Consider the following 14944-nt stretch of genomic DNA (forward strand, 5'->3'; position numbering starts at 1 on the left):
CATTTTATTACAAAAGATAGTACAAAGGATATGGGTAAACAGTCAGATGAAGAGGTACCCAGGGCAAGGTGTGTGGGACAAGATGCAGAGCTTCCATGAGCACTCTAAGCTGCCCCTCTCCCCCCATTTCCACCTGTTCACCAACTCGGAAGTTCTCCACACCCCTGTCCTTTGTGTTTCTACAGAGGTTTCAGTATGTAGGCAAGGCTGATTAAATTCTTGAGCTTTGGTGATCGACTCAACCTCAGTCCCTCTGCCCTCCCAGGAAATCAGGGGATGGGACTCAAAGTTCCAATCCTCTAATCACAAGGTTGGTTCTTCTGGGAATAGGACGCATCCTTAAGTTTCATAGGGGCTACCAAAAAGTTACCTCATTAACATAACAAAGGACATCTTTATCCTTCTCACCACTTGGGAAGCTTCAAGGTTTTAGGAGCTCTGTGCCAGGAGTGGGGACAAAGGCTATATATATATATAAATCATAACACCACAAGTAGAAAGAAAAAGAATATAAACTAAATGTATCCCCCACACTGAGAGTGATAGATTCTTACCATTTATAGAAACATACACAAAAGCAGATACACTACCTATGGTCCCAAGGCTTTGACAACCAACACACACCAGGGAAGCAAGCACTCAACAGATACCTTCAGACCTTCGGAGAGACACAGAAAGGAGGCAAAAGGAACGAAATAGACATAGAATGTGTATTACTTGCAAGGATGGACAGTTTACTCAGGACAGGCAGCCAGCAGCGTACCCAGGCACACCAGTAGTGCCAGGCAAACCCAGAAGGGTCTCGCTGGAGTGTCTGTGTGTGTTTCACACACACACACCAACACACGCTCTCCTCTCTCCCTCACAAACGCATACATCCTGTCTTTCACAGTCTCTCTCTCACAGTTCTGTCTAGTAGGCTCTCAGTCTCTCCTATGCACACACCATCTCTTACACAGTCTCTCACGGTTGTTGTACTGCTCATACACAAAATTTCTCTCTCATAGTCTCTCACACAGTCTCTCATACACAGCTCCTCTCTCTCATACACAATGTCACACACACACAGTCTCTTAACGTACAGAGTCACACAGACTCCCTCTCCTGTCACACTCGCACGCGCGCGCGCGCCCTTGGCCCCGCCCCTCCATGGCCCCGCCCCCATTCGGGCTCCGCCCCGGCGGCTGAGGGCGGGGCGAGCCCGTGACTCGAGGGGCCGAGCCTGGCTGGTACTTGTGGCGCCCCAGCCGGCGGGGCGCGCTCTGGAGGCGCCTGTCAGTGGCAAGCGCGGACGATCCTACGGCGGCCCTCGGGCATTCGGTCGCTGCCTCCGGCTTGGCGGCCGTCCCGGGCGGCAGAAGTTGGCGGCGGGATGTGCTCGGCCGGGCAGCTGCTAGGCGGCGGCGGCGGCGGCGGAGGCAGCGGCGGGGAGCGCGACGAAGACCGAGACGCACTGGCGGAGCGAGCGGCGGCGGGGACAGAGCAGGAGTCCGGGGCGAGCCCGCGGCGGCGCGGGCGGCGGCCGCTGGAGGAGCGGGAGCAGGTGAGCCGGGCGGGTCGGCGCGCTCCGGCCGGTTTCCCGAGCCCCACGCGGCGGCGGAGGGAAGTGGTCCGGCGGGAGGGCGGCGCCCGGGCTGTGGTCGGCTCGGGGAGCTGGGCTCCGCGGCATTCCGGGAAGCCGAACAGTTGACCCCGAGAGCAGTTGACGGCGCGCTCGGGGCGGGCCGCGGGGTCGCGTGCCGAGGGCCGACCCGGGGTCGCGTGCCGAGGGCCGACCCGGAGTCGCGTGCCTGGCTGGGTGAGCGCCGCCCTTTCCCACCCGTCTGGCGGAGAGGATTCTCAGGCCAGAGCCCAGGGCTCTGGGGAAGTGCCCTCCATAACGGTCACTTATCTGAAAGCCTTACATGTAAACACTCTTCCACTTGGAATAGGTTCCCCGGGGCTGTGTTTTAGGGGCCAGCGACCCCCTCCCGCCTTCCATCTTGGCATTTCTGAACACACCTAGCGCCTCCGTACGGTGTAGGTGTATTTCTGTAGCCATGCAGTCAGTATCTGAAGGCATGTGTAGGAGCGAGTATTACAATGGATGTCTTGACGGGGACTCTCCCAGAGCAAGTTTTTCACATGAACAGAAAGGAGATCTAAACTTGCATTGAAAAACTGAAAACGCTGGAAAATTGCTTTCAGTTGTTACCAAAGGGGGAAAAAGCATGAGTCCAGCCATAATAAAGAAAAGAGAAGTTGGGCAATTTTTGAAACTCTGACTTTGCTTTCAATAAATAAAATATGGTGATAATAGGCATTATAGCATGTATCTTGACAATTAGGCAAGACGTTTAATGAAAGAAATTGAATTATCCCACATAGTGGGATGAATTTTCACCATCAAATACAGTAGACCTTCAAAAATACCCGAGATTAGTTTACCCTCAGAATCCCATTAAAGCGCAAGAAATAAAATTATCCTTTGCCTTTATTACAGGGTATGTTGAGATCAATTGATGCCTGTCTTCTCTCATTATCCTTCAGCATCTTTTTGCCACATTTCACAAACTCCAATATCACTAAATGCATTAATAGGTAATTTCTCTGCCTTGTGTTTAGGAAACAGAAATAACCGTGTGGCAGGCACAAAATATGCCTTAGCATTAGGTTTTCTCACCATGTGGAAGTGTAATTTTTCATTCTTTTGAAGATATAGGAGATGGTAACTGAAGCATATAATTGGTAGCTATGAGATCTTCCTAACTAGTTTCCTGATGGTTTTCCCCCATTAATTGTACCATGACTCAGTAGCTAAAGGACTGTTTCCTCTTACTTTAGTTGTTCAACTGGCAAAGTGAAGAAAACAGCAACAGAAATTCCCTGGGGCAGGGGAAATATATTTGAACTGAAGGTCCCAAAGTAATTTTCAAGCGGTTGTAAGAGAGTATGTAAAATACTTCATCTAAGCTTTTGTGGATTTTTCATCAGCAGCAGCTCTGGTCTTAACGGAATTGCTTAGGGTACACAAAAAGGGATGAAACAAACAAAAAAAGAAACATATACCCTAGAAAACAGATATACTTTACATACCTGCCTCTATCATTGTATGTCATGGACATTTATTTCCCTATACTCCTGTGAAAAAGTTATCATTTTATTTTTATCACATGGTTTATTTATGTACTCTAAGCCCACATACACAATACTTGAAAATTACACCTGAGATATGCATTCCCTCCTAATAATATATATGCACCAAAGAACTTCTCATAAGAAGTCAAAAATAAACAAGAAATTGATACAACCCAACCCATTGGTATAAGAAACAAGCTATTGTGATATATCACTTCTTGATAATGAAAAGTGTTAGTCTCAGTCGTGTCCAGCTCTTTGCAACCCCATTGACTGTATCCTACCAGGCTCCTCTGTCCATGGAATTATCCAGGTAAGAATACTAGAGTGGGTTGCCATTCCCTTCTCCAGAGGATCTTCCCAACCTAAGGATGGAAGTCTCCTGGTCTCCTACATTGCAGGTGGATTTTTTGCCATCTGAGCTATCAGGGAAGCAATAAATGTAGCTTTTTTCAAGTGCTGAAAATGAAACTTAAATTTTGTATGCACTGTCTTGTAATGACAGTAGAGACATAAAGATATTTGAGGAAGAGGTAAATGAAATTAACAACTGTAAAACATAACTTAATGAGTTGTTTTAATTTGCTTTTCTTTAGGCAGATAGTGTGTGTGTGTTTGCTGCTTTAAGGACACGTGGACTCCAAATTACAAATGGAGTACTTTTGAAAACTTGGTTTGTAAACTTGTTGTTGATATTTGGAACTTGGAGTGAACTTTTCCATAGAAACAATGATATAAACAGAATCAAAACCAAAACTAATTAGCTGGAAATGAGACAGAGGCCATCTCCTTGCTGTCCGTTCTGCTTGACACACTCAATATTCCAGAATCTGAGTAGCCTCATGGATGTTAAGAGAGAATTGGTAGCAGTGGCTACAGTAATAGCAGAGGCTCCCTTATATCTGGACCAGGGTAATGGGTGGTGTGTTCTTGAATGCAGTAGCTCCAGAAGGCACCTGACTTCTGCTCCTCCAGCTCTTCCCAAGATTTTTGTCAGTCCCTAATTTTCTGTATTAAATCCCTTTCTATTTCTAGTTCTTTCACAGTTTGCCCTTACCTGATAATTTGATGAAGCAGGTTTCTTCCTTTGGCTCTTTCCCAGGCTAAAGTCTCCTCTACATACATCTTTCCCTTCACTTTTTCTTTACATTGTTGACTCAAAAGCTCTTGCCCTTCCTTCAACCTGGAGGGCTCTTACATCAGCTTTGATTATACCAAATGTGTCTTTGGCTCATTGTTATTATGATACCAAATAAAAATAGTATTTATTTCATGTAGTACCAAAATACTGGTTATTTATATAGGTGTTTTCTCAATAACTAAGATCTTGTCAGCGTTTTTTTGTTTTTTGGTTTTTTTTACAATTTATCCTTAAATCCTACTCCATCTGAGAGAAAAACTAAGGTTCCTCTGTCCTTTTGACCTGAATCTTTCCAGGTAGGATAATTGACAAGGCAGCCTGTGTCCTAGGAAAGGAGGACTTGAAAGACTGGACCAGGTTCCCCAGATGAAGGAACTGTGTTAAGTCTGAAGTAGGAGTTTGGCATCAAAAAGAAAAGCCAGGAGACAGGCAAAATGCCCAAGGAACTGAAGGGACAGGACATAGCTGTCCTGAATGTGTGTTGGTAACTGTGTGCATGCTGCTGCTGCTGCTAAGTCGCTCAGTCGTGTCCGACTCTGTGCCACCCCAGAGACGGCAGCCCACCAGGCTCCCCCATCCCTGGGATTCTCCAGGCAAGAACACTGGAGTGGGTTGCCATTTCCTACTCCAATGCATGAAAGTGAAAAGTGAAAGGGAAGTCGCTCAGTCGTGTCCGACTCTTAGCGACCCCATGGACTGCAGCCCACCAGACTTCTCCATCCATCGGATTTTCCAGGCAAGAGTACTGGAGTGGGGTGCCATTGAGAGATGATCAAAATATGTTCTGACTCTGAATGCCAGGTCCCTTAGAGTATCTGCCCTGCTGTATACCTAGAAGGTTAAAGTTTCTAGTCCTTTTATTACATTTATGTGCGTAATGTGAGTGGCATCCACTCAGACGTGGCATTTACAACCTGAATAACCTAAGATGTCCCTGCCATCTTAGAGCATAGAAAGGTACCACTGTTCTTGGATTGACTTTAGAATCATTATTTCTAGCTTTAAGGTCTTCATGATTATGTGTTATGTACTTTGGAAAATGTAGAAATATAGAACAATCTAAAGAAGAAAACAAGAGCATTTGAAATCTGAGTAATATTGTGCTATAAAATGTGAAATATTTGGTGTTACTGCATTCATATATCTGTGTGTATGTGTGTATATACACACATTTTTTAACAAGGTTTAATGTAATATTTGAATGTGGTATCTTGTTTTATCTACTTAGGCATGTTATGCCATTTTCCAACTTTATCAAAAATTCTTTGCAAAAATTATTTTTAAGGCTGCTTAATTGTCATTCCCTTAATACTACATATTTAATGTGCTTTATACATAATACTGCAGTAAAAATCTTTGCTTATAAAGTTCTACCTTGTTGTCACAGTTCCTCACAGTTCTACCTTAGAATAAATTTCTAAAAGTGGAAGGCCTAGGTCAGTAAGTCAAACTCTTTGAAGTCTCTTGAAACATCCTAAAGAATTACATTCAGGAAAGCCTGCACCAGTGTACATTGAAGTCTCTTGAAACATCCTAAAGAATTACATTCAGGAAAGCCTGCACCAGTGACATTCCCAGAATGTCAGTTAGAAGCCATCCGTGTCAGCAATGATTTAATTGGTAGATTAATCTTTGCCAGTTTCCATTCAGTTCAGTTGCTCAATCGTGTCCGACTCTTTGCATCCCCATGAATCGCAGCACGCCAGGCCTCCCTGTCCATCACCAACTCCCGGAGTTCACTCAGACTCACGTCCATCGAGTCGGTGATGCCATCCAGCCATCTCATCCTCTGTCGTCCCCTTCTCCTCCTGCCCCCAATCCCTCCCAGCATCAGGGTCTTTTCCAATGAGTCAACTCTTCACATGAGGTGGCCAAAGTACTGGAGTTTCAGCTTCAGCATCAGTCCTTCCAGTGAACACCCAGGACTGATCTCCTTGCAGTCCAGGGGACTCTCAAGAGTCTTCTCCAACACCACAGTTCAAAAGCATCAATTCTTTGGCGCTCAGCTTGCTTCACAGTCCAACTCTCACATCCATACATGACCACTGGAAAAACTATAGCCTTGACTAGATGGACCTTTGTTGGCAAAGTAATGTCTCTGCTTTTCAATATGCTATCTAGGTTGGTCATAACTTTCCTTCCAAGGAGTAAGTGTCTTTTAATTTCATGGCTGTAGTCACCATCTGCAGTGATTTTGGAGCCCCCCAAAAAAAGTCTGACACTGTTTCCACTGTTTTCCCATCTATTTCCCATGAAGTGATGGGACCAGATGCCATGATCTTCGTCTTCTGAATGTTGAGCTTTAAGCCAACTTTTTCACTCTCTTTCACTTTCAAGAGGCTTTTTAGTTCCTCTTCACTTTCTGCCATAAGGGTGATGTCATCTGCATATCTGAGGTTATTGATATTTCTCCCGCCAATCTTGATTCCAGCTTGTGCTTTTTCCAGCCCAGCGTTTCTCATGATGCACTCTGCATATAAGTTAAATAAGCAGGGTGACAATATACAGCCTTGATGTACTCCTTTTCCTATTTGGAACCAATCTGTTGTTCCATGTCCAGTTCTAACTATTGCTTCCTGACCTGCATACATTTCTCAAGAGGCAGATCAGGTGGTCTGGTATTCCCATCTCTTTCAGAATTTTCCACAGTTGATTGTGATCCACACAGTCAAAGGCTTTGGCATAGTCAATAAAGCAGAAATAGATGTTTTTCTGGAACTCTCTTGCTTTTTCCATGATCCAGCGGATATTGGCAATTTGATCTCTGGTTCCTCTGCCTTTTCTAAAACCAGCTTGAACATCAGGAAGTTCACGGTTCACGTTTAGTAGGCAAAAATTATCTTACTGTCATAAGATATTGCTAGAGAGGTTTACTAGACCATTCATATATTTACCGAGCATCTGCACTTTTCCCCTAGATTTTAAAAATGTTATTTATTTATTTATTTTTGGCTGCGCTGGTCTTCCTGGCTGCACACCAGCTTCAATAGTCGTGGCCCTGAAGCAGGTGCACTCTTACCATACCAGGGATTGAATTCGTAGCCCCTGCATCAGCAGGCAGATTCTTAACCACTGGACCACCAGGGAAGTTCTGCATTTCTTTTTAATCATGGTCTTTGACCATTTTTTCTTTTGGCATTATTATAAGATATTAATGCCATATTTCACATTGCTTATAATTATTTTCCCTGCTTGCTATTTGCTTTATAATTTTATGATGTTTTTGATTTAGAAATGCTTTAAATTTTTATTAGCCAAAGGAATACTTTTGGAAATTTAATACACACATCTTACACCCTCAAACATGCACACACACACACACACACACACACACACACATATTTTTATATATTTCTTTAGAACATTCTTTCTAATCCTACAGTTAATTAAAATATCCACCAATGTTTCCTTTATGTGTGTGTTTATAGTTTTATTTTTATTTTTTTACTCTCTGTATTTAATCTCTTTACAATGACTTCATGTATTGTGTGAGGTATGGAACTAATCTTATTTTCCCCCTAATCACTGAATAATCCACTTTCTCTTTGGGTTCACAATCCTTTATAGTAGTTATAAATACTGAAATAAGCTTTTACATTTTTCTGTTGGCATTCTGAAGGGGGGTTCTTTTTCCATATCACATTTTTACTGCTGGTTTTTAGCTATTGGTTTTTATATATTAGTTTTAAACTAACTACCTTTCTGAATTCTTGTATTAATTCACTTTTTAAGAGTGTTCGGGGGATGAAGCCTTTTTTATATTATGTATTTATTTGGCTGCTCTGGGTCTTAGCTGCGGCGTGTGGATCTTCTGTCTTCATTGCGGCTCGTGGGTCCTTCAGTTGCAACAGGTCAGCTTTTAGTTGCAGCGTGTGACATCTAACCAAGAATCAAACCTGGGCCCCAATGCATTGGGAGTGTGGTGTCTTGGCCATGGGATGATCAGAGGAAGTCCCTATTAATTCTAACACTAATATATACTAATATCTCTTAGACTTCTAGGTGTATAATCATCCACTCTATAGATAAGGTTGATTTTGATTTCTTTCAAATGGTAACGCTTTATTTCTGCTTCTTGCCTTTTGCAGTCCTGGAACTTTCAGATAAGTGTTGGCTTATAGATATTTACATAAATAAATGAAGGAATGTGCATAATAGCATTTAGCAAAGAATGTTCCACAAGATCATCTGTTTAAAAAAAAAGTGGCAGCAGCAGAAAGCCTTATACCTACTCTTTGATCTGTCATTAAAGATATGATTAGCAGTACATATTCTAGATCCAGAATACCTAGGTTTGAATCCTCACTCTGCTACTTACTAACTGTAACTTTGGGCAAGTTAATTGACCTCTGGCCCTCAGTTTCTTCATCTGTCTAAAGGGGAAAATAGTTGTGTCAACCTCACAAAATTGTTATACGTATGTATATACATATATATATGTGTATATATATGCATGTGTATATGTAATACATGTAGAATGTTAGAGTGGTATCTGGCTATAAGCATGTAAGGGTTAGTATTTGGACCTAATTTTCAACTAGAATCCTAACTAAAAAGAAATCTGAGAAATGTTGTTTATAAGTTTTGCACACTCCACAGTTAGAAAGCCACCCTAGGAAGAAGGAGGAATAGAACAGTGCTCCTCAGCTTTAATGTGCAAACAAAGCATCTGTTGTTAAATACAGGTTATGATTTCGTTGTTCTGGGGTGAGGCCTGAGACTTTGCATCTCTCACAAGCGCTTCAAGTGAGGCTGCTGCTATGCCCGTGGACCACACTCTGAGTGGCAGGGAGTAATAAGCATGCCAGCCCACCATACTTTCCCTTCAACATGGTATCAGTAATAGAAATGTAGAAGTTATTTTACTTTTTACTATTTCCCTCGAAGGGTATATTTGAACTCTAGGTAAAGTGTAAGAAGCCAACAAGCCTTGGTTCCCCAGGCCAAGTGATTTGCTCTCAGTCTTACAACTGTCTCGTACTAGAACACACCAGAACCCAGGTCTCCAAACTCCAGAGCCGGTTTTGTTTTTGTTTTCAGAAATAAGAGCCTTCACCCATGATGGAAGAACAGTCTGATAAATCTGCTGCCCCCCTTTAGATTGTGTAGTTCAAAAACAGATATCTGTTTGTACCCACTTCCTTTCACATCTTTTAAAAACAGTCTGCAAACAATACTGTAGCAAGTTCCTTGAGTTTAGATGAACTTGGCCCTAGACGTAATCTAATTTCTTTCCAATGGGCATCTAGTCAGTAGAGTAACTCCCGGGATAATTTTGTATATGGTAGATACCTTTTGTTCATTTTTGTCATTATGCAAGGGTGGAACCTCTAAATCAATGGCTCTTAGGGCAATTAGACTCACAAGGGGCACTTGGCAATGTCTCGAGAGACATTTGAATGTTAAGACTGAGGAGGTATAGTACCATTGGCATCTAATAAGAGTCCAGGGATCCTGCTGAACAGCCTGTAATGCACAGAACAGTCGCCTACAGCAAAGCATTGTCTGACCCAAAATGTCACTAGTGCTCAAGTTGAGAAACTCTGCTCAAAATGAATTATGGTTACAGTGATTTGAGTTGTTGAAAATGCTCTACTGATAGATACTCCAGTGGATACGTAATAATTGTTTATTTTCTTGACACCTACATTCCAAACACGTAGTCTCCCAACAGATCTTTTCTCACATCTTTTCTTCAAGCAACTCCTTATATGCAACTTTCTCCAGTTTTCTTTCCCTCTCTGTTGGAGGATGGAGGGAACAAAAGGTGCTCACCAAACTAAGAAGGTATCTCTAGAGACTGAAAGAAACAAGGCAGGCAGTTCCATGTAATCAGTGGATCACTATATTATAGGGTAACTTGCTTACAGAGTGGGATTGAGGAGACAAGGATATGCGAGCATTTGCAGCTGCACTCCACACTGCCAAGGGGCCACTGAGACAATTTTACAGTTAACCTAGGGTATGGGGGTACATGCTTGGAAACAGGAAGTGCTTTCCTAAGTCAATATTTATGAGTAGATAACTAGTCTTGTGGACACAGGGAATAAGTCAGTGAAGGTTTTCATCATTGTTTGGGGACTACAGAGCAAGAGGCCAGCCTGGCCCTAATGATTATTAAACAATGCTGATTAGCTCCAAAGCCCTTGACAACAGAGAAATGACTTACTGCACAGTACAGTCCTGGGTGGGGTCAGCAGAACAGGAGGAACCCTGTGGGCCCACAGTGGAGTCACTTATGCCAATGGCCACATACGTTCATGTTCTTTTTCTGCCCTTCTCTGCTACTACCCATCTCTTTTTCATCTCTCCTTACTGAGTGTCGCACTCTCCTGTTGCCTTTTATTCTTCCTCACCTCCCATCCTAGCCACTTTCTCTTCATTTCCATGCACCTTCTCCACCCCACTGCCGCCTCTCTTCTATAGAAGCTGATGTTGCAGAGCAGTGGAAAAGGTATTGGAGTGTGACTGTTCTAAGTTTGAGTCTTGGCTTTACTGCTTTATGGGTCTTATCATCCTAATAACTTAATCCCTCAGAGACTCAGTTTCCTCATGTGATGGGTATAATTCTATCTACTTAAAATTCTTATGAGGGTTCAGGAACATTTTGTGTTATGAAAGACCTACCATATAGTAAGCCCTCAGTGAATATTAGCTACCTGTTTTACCCTCATCTTCTCTCTCATCTTTTTTCTCTGGTTCCCTTCTTTTTCTTATCTAACCACATCATAGAACTATATTTTTAGTCTCTGCAATTTTCAGATTTATAGAATAAGTATTATTTATTGAATAAAGTATTAAGATTTCCTAATCTGAAAATCAGATAAGTATTTCATATTTCTTTTTTTTTTTTAAGTAGATTATGTTGCTTTTTGTATAGATCTCTAGTTTGATTTTTTTTTTTTTTCTTGTTGTGGATCACTGATCCTTGATGGGAAAAATACCCACCCTCCTCTGTTCATGTTGTTCTCAATTTACTGATCAGAAGTGGCAAAGCAAGGCTAAAGGGAAAAACCGAAAGTAGTTCTATGATATTAACCTTGCACCAAAAGACCTAAGTAGAAACTATGTCTTTTTTTCATATTTCCTTTAAGCTTTAGCCACACTATCTTTAATTTCTGTGATCTCTGGAGTCATAGTGTTATCTTGCAATAACAGCCACATATCTTCAAGAAACTTTGAGTCTCTACTAGTCATGTTTTGGTTCCTAAAGAGTGTGGTGTATTCGTGTGTGTGTGTGTGTGTGTGTGTGTGTGTGTGTGTTTAGGGGAATTAACAAGATAATCAAAGGGTAGTTTCATTTGGACAAAGAAACTGAATTTCTAATTAAGTTAATGCAAAAGATACTTTCTGTCTTCTGATCTAATTTTTCCCACATTCAGGGGGATTTTTTTCTGTTGTTTTTTGTTTTTCTACTTAACATCATTGGCAGCTATGTCTTGTCTTGGCTTAGGAAGAGGAAATGATTGGCTTTATTTGTGGCTGCTGTTTTCTTATGGCAAAACTAGAGCTTATCTGATCAAAGGGAACGCATGGTCCAAATGTTTTGAACTTTATGGAAAACGAAGGATAAAATTATTATTAATACTTTATATCAAACACAGTGTTAAGAAAATTAAGTTTCCATTTGTGGTTTTTACTATATTCCTTTGATATAATTTTTTCTAACATTGGTGAGTTTTTTTTTAATTCCCTCTTCCAATTAATCCAAAAATTTTTATTTTTGTCTTTTATCCTCTTCATCAAAATTTTACTGGGATGTGTGCACACCACCTACAGAGGCAGGGAATTTAAGGTGTATTTCCCATGGCTGGCAAATTTCATGAGTTTGATTAAATTCAGAATTCCTTATTCCATGGTTTTCAGAGATAATAAAATCTAACAGAAGCTGTTGTCATGCCACAAATTGAGAATTAAGAAAAAATTCATTTTTAAGGAAAAATGTTTGATTTTGGCTTCTTTAAATAAACAAACTGTTCCATCTGTGGTAGCAGCCAGCATACTTCCCTATATGTACAAGGTACTCAATAATGTCACCAGAAACTTCATTTCTTTAAAAAAAAAAAATTGATTTTAGGGTAAGTACAAAAGGTAGAAAATTTTAACCTGCAGCTTGAATCAGTCATACTCTTCACTTCATGGCCTGTTATTATCTATCGTTAGTTCATTCATAGCATTAACTTTAATTGATTTATTTTTTATTTAATTTAATTAATTTACTTCTTCATTGCAGAAATGTTCTCTTCCACTGCAGTAGGCAACTCTTTTAATATGCTTGGTAGATATGGCTGAAATTGTGTGTATATTTTTTAATACTTGGTTTCATTTGTCTAAGTTTGTAACTATGATTTTAAATACTGAATTCTATTGGTTAAAATGACAGTGAAAGCAAATTTTAGTATTTTTCCATTTATAGTAATTTCAAAAACTAATTCAAGAACTAGCTGATATTCTCAATGATTTGTATCCATCCTCCCAAATGGATACAAAAAAAGTTTTTCTCCTTTATTGGTTATATGTAGTTTAGTGTAAGATGAGAAGGCAATGGCACCCCACTCCAAGATTCTTGCCTGGAAAATCCCATGGACAGAGGAGCTTGGTAGGCTGCAGTCCATGGGATCGCAAAGAGTCGGACACGACTGAGTGACTTCCCTTTCACTTTTCACTTTCATGCATTGGAGAAGGAAATGGCAACTCACTCCAATGTTCTTGCCTGGAGAACCTCAGGGATGGGGGAGCCTGGTGGGCTGCTGTCTATGGGGTCGCACAGAGTCGGACATGACTGAAGCGACTTAGCAGCAGCAGCAGCAGCAGTGTAAATAAATGTTAAAACTTTGCATTTAATTTAAAAGTGACAAATTATAAATGTAATAATAAACATGTTATATATGCTGCAGCTAGGTGAAGCTTTACATACTTAGTAAAAGTTTATATTTAACATCTTGTTTTTGTACAGTTTGTAGGCAATAAAACCTGCGGTGACATTTAGTATCCAGTAAGGAGGAAAACATGTCCAGCATCACTGGAAATAAAAGAAATGCAAATTAAAACTATTAGAGATAATATTTCACCTAGCAACTTGATCATTTTAAAAATGAATAATGTGGATTTAAAGAAATAGTTTACGAAATAACAATACACTGAAGTTAGAAGTAAAATTGATTTGGTCTTTCTGGAAGGAAATCTGGTATGAAACCTCACAGGTTTGATCTACTGCTGTTGCTTCCCACTTTAAAGTTGTAAACACTGCAGAACAGGGAGGCTAAGTAATATACTGAAAGTATCACAGCTAGAACATTGCAGAGTTGCGATACAAACCCATGCTAAATAACTATCAAGCTAGTGTTGGTTCATGAAATTAATTTAGTGAATTGTGAACAGGATAGGATAGGACAGAAATCATTAGAATGCTTCACATGTGGTATGAATGTCATTTTGTGGAACTTTAGTTTATATGTATTAGGTCAAGAAATAAAATATATCTCTTATTGTGGATCACAGTCAAAATCACTGCACTAGCCCAGACAGCTCAGTTCTGTCTCAAAGCCTCTGCCTGGGTTCTTTTCCCCAGATATTCCTTTGGCAAATCTTCATATCATTGGCTTAACTATAACCTCTCTGAGATCCCAGCTCTGCCTAATGTAGGCAGTCCAACCCATCTTCCTCTCTGCCATTACTCTGTTTTATTCATAGCCCTCACACTACTTGATATTATTTTGTTTGTTTGTTAATATATTTATTCTCTGCAACTTCCCACTCTCCCCTTCACAGGCTCACACAGGAAACGTCATCTCCATGAGAGCAGAAATTGCATATGGCAAATGCTTCAGACAATTATTTTGGCATTTGTGAGGTAGTATAGAGTCTATAAAATTTTCTATCTAAAATGACACTGCTGGTATAAATGCAGTTGATGTTTTTGTTGAAGCAATGTGGCTTCCCAGGGGAAACTTTCATAACAAAAATTAGTTTTAACAGAGAGAGAACTTTTTGTATAACAGGAACATATTCTATTGTCAGAATCAACAGAAAGGAAATGAATGATGTTAGCTGTGCATTGAGCTAAGTTCAGTTCAGTCACTCAATTGTGTCCAACGCTTTGCAACCCCATGGATTGCAACATGGCAGGCCTCCCTGTCCATCATCAACTCCCAGAGTTTACTCAAACACATGTCCATTGAGTCGGTGATGCCATCCAACCATCTTATCCTCTGTCGTTTCCTTCTCTTCCCACCTTCAATCTTTCCCAGCATCAGGGTCTTTTCCAACGAGTCAGTTCTTTACATCAGGTGGCCAAAGTATTGGAGTTTCAGCTTCAGCATCAGTCCTTCTAATGAATATTCAGGACTGATTTCTTTTAGGATGGACTGATTGGATCTCCTTGCTGTCCAAGGGACTCTTAAGAGTCTTCTCCAACACCACAGTTCAAAAGCATCAATTCTTCGGCGCATTGAGCTAAAGATCCCTGTAAAACAGTTGTAAGAATTTAGGCAAAGATTATGTTCCTTGATGTGCTGTATTTTAAAAACCACAGTATCAAGAAGGTGAAATTTAACAAACAGGATCTTGGAATACTAACTGGCATTAATTTATGTAAGTGGTCAGAACTTGCTATCTTGTTTTTAATTTTTCTTGAACTAAACAGAGGAAAGACAGTAAATGAAATGCATAACTAACATAGGTTAA

At 40.8% G+C, this 14944-nt stretch overlaps 1 protein-coding gene across 1 annotated transcript in view; it reads left to right on the top strand.

Moving 5' to 3' along the window:
- The first annotated feature begins 1259 nt into the window (after positions 1-1259).
- Positions 1260-14944, top strand: part of FAM241A (family with sequence similarity 241 member A) — a 43423-nt gene continuing 29738 nt past the window's right edge. The window contains exon 1 of the mRNA XM_086407071.1: positions 1260-1543. Within this exon, the coding sequence (XP_086263197.1) occupies positions 1373-1543 (171 nt within the window). The 5' untranslated portion in view covers positions 1260-1372. The remainder of the gene's footprint in view (positions 1544-14944) is intronic.

The sequence above is a fragment of the Bos grunniens genome, chromosome 6 (genome assembly GCF_055505025.1).
Source record: "Bos grunniens cultivar Pamir isolate PY7600 chromosome 6, Bosgru_T2T1.0, whole genome shotgun sequence".
NCBI lineage: Eukaryota > Metazoa > Chordata > Mammalia > Artiodactyla > Bovidae > Bos > Bos grunniens.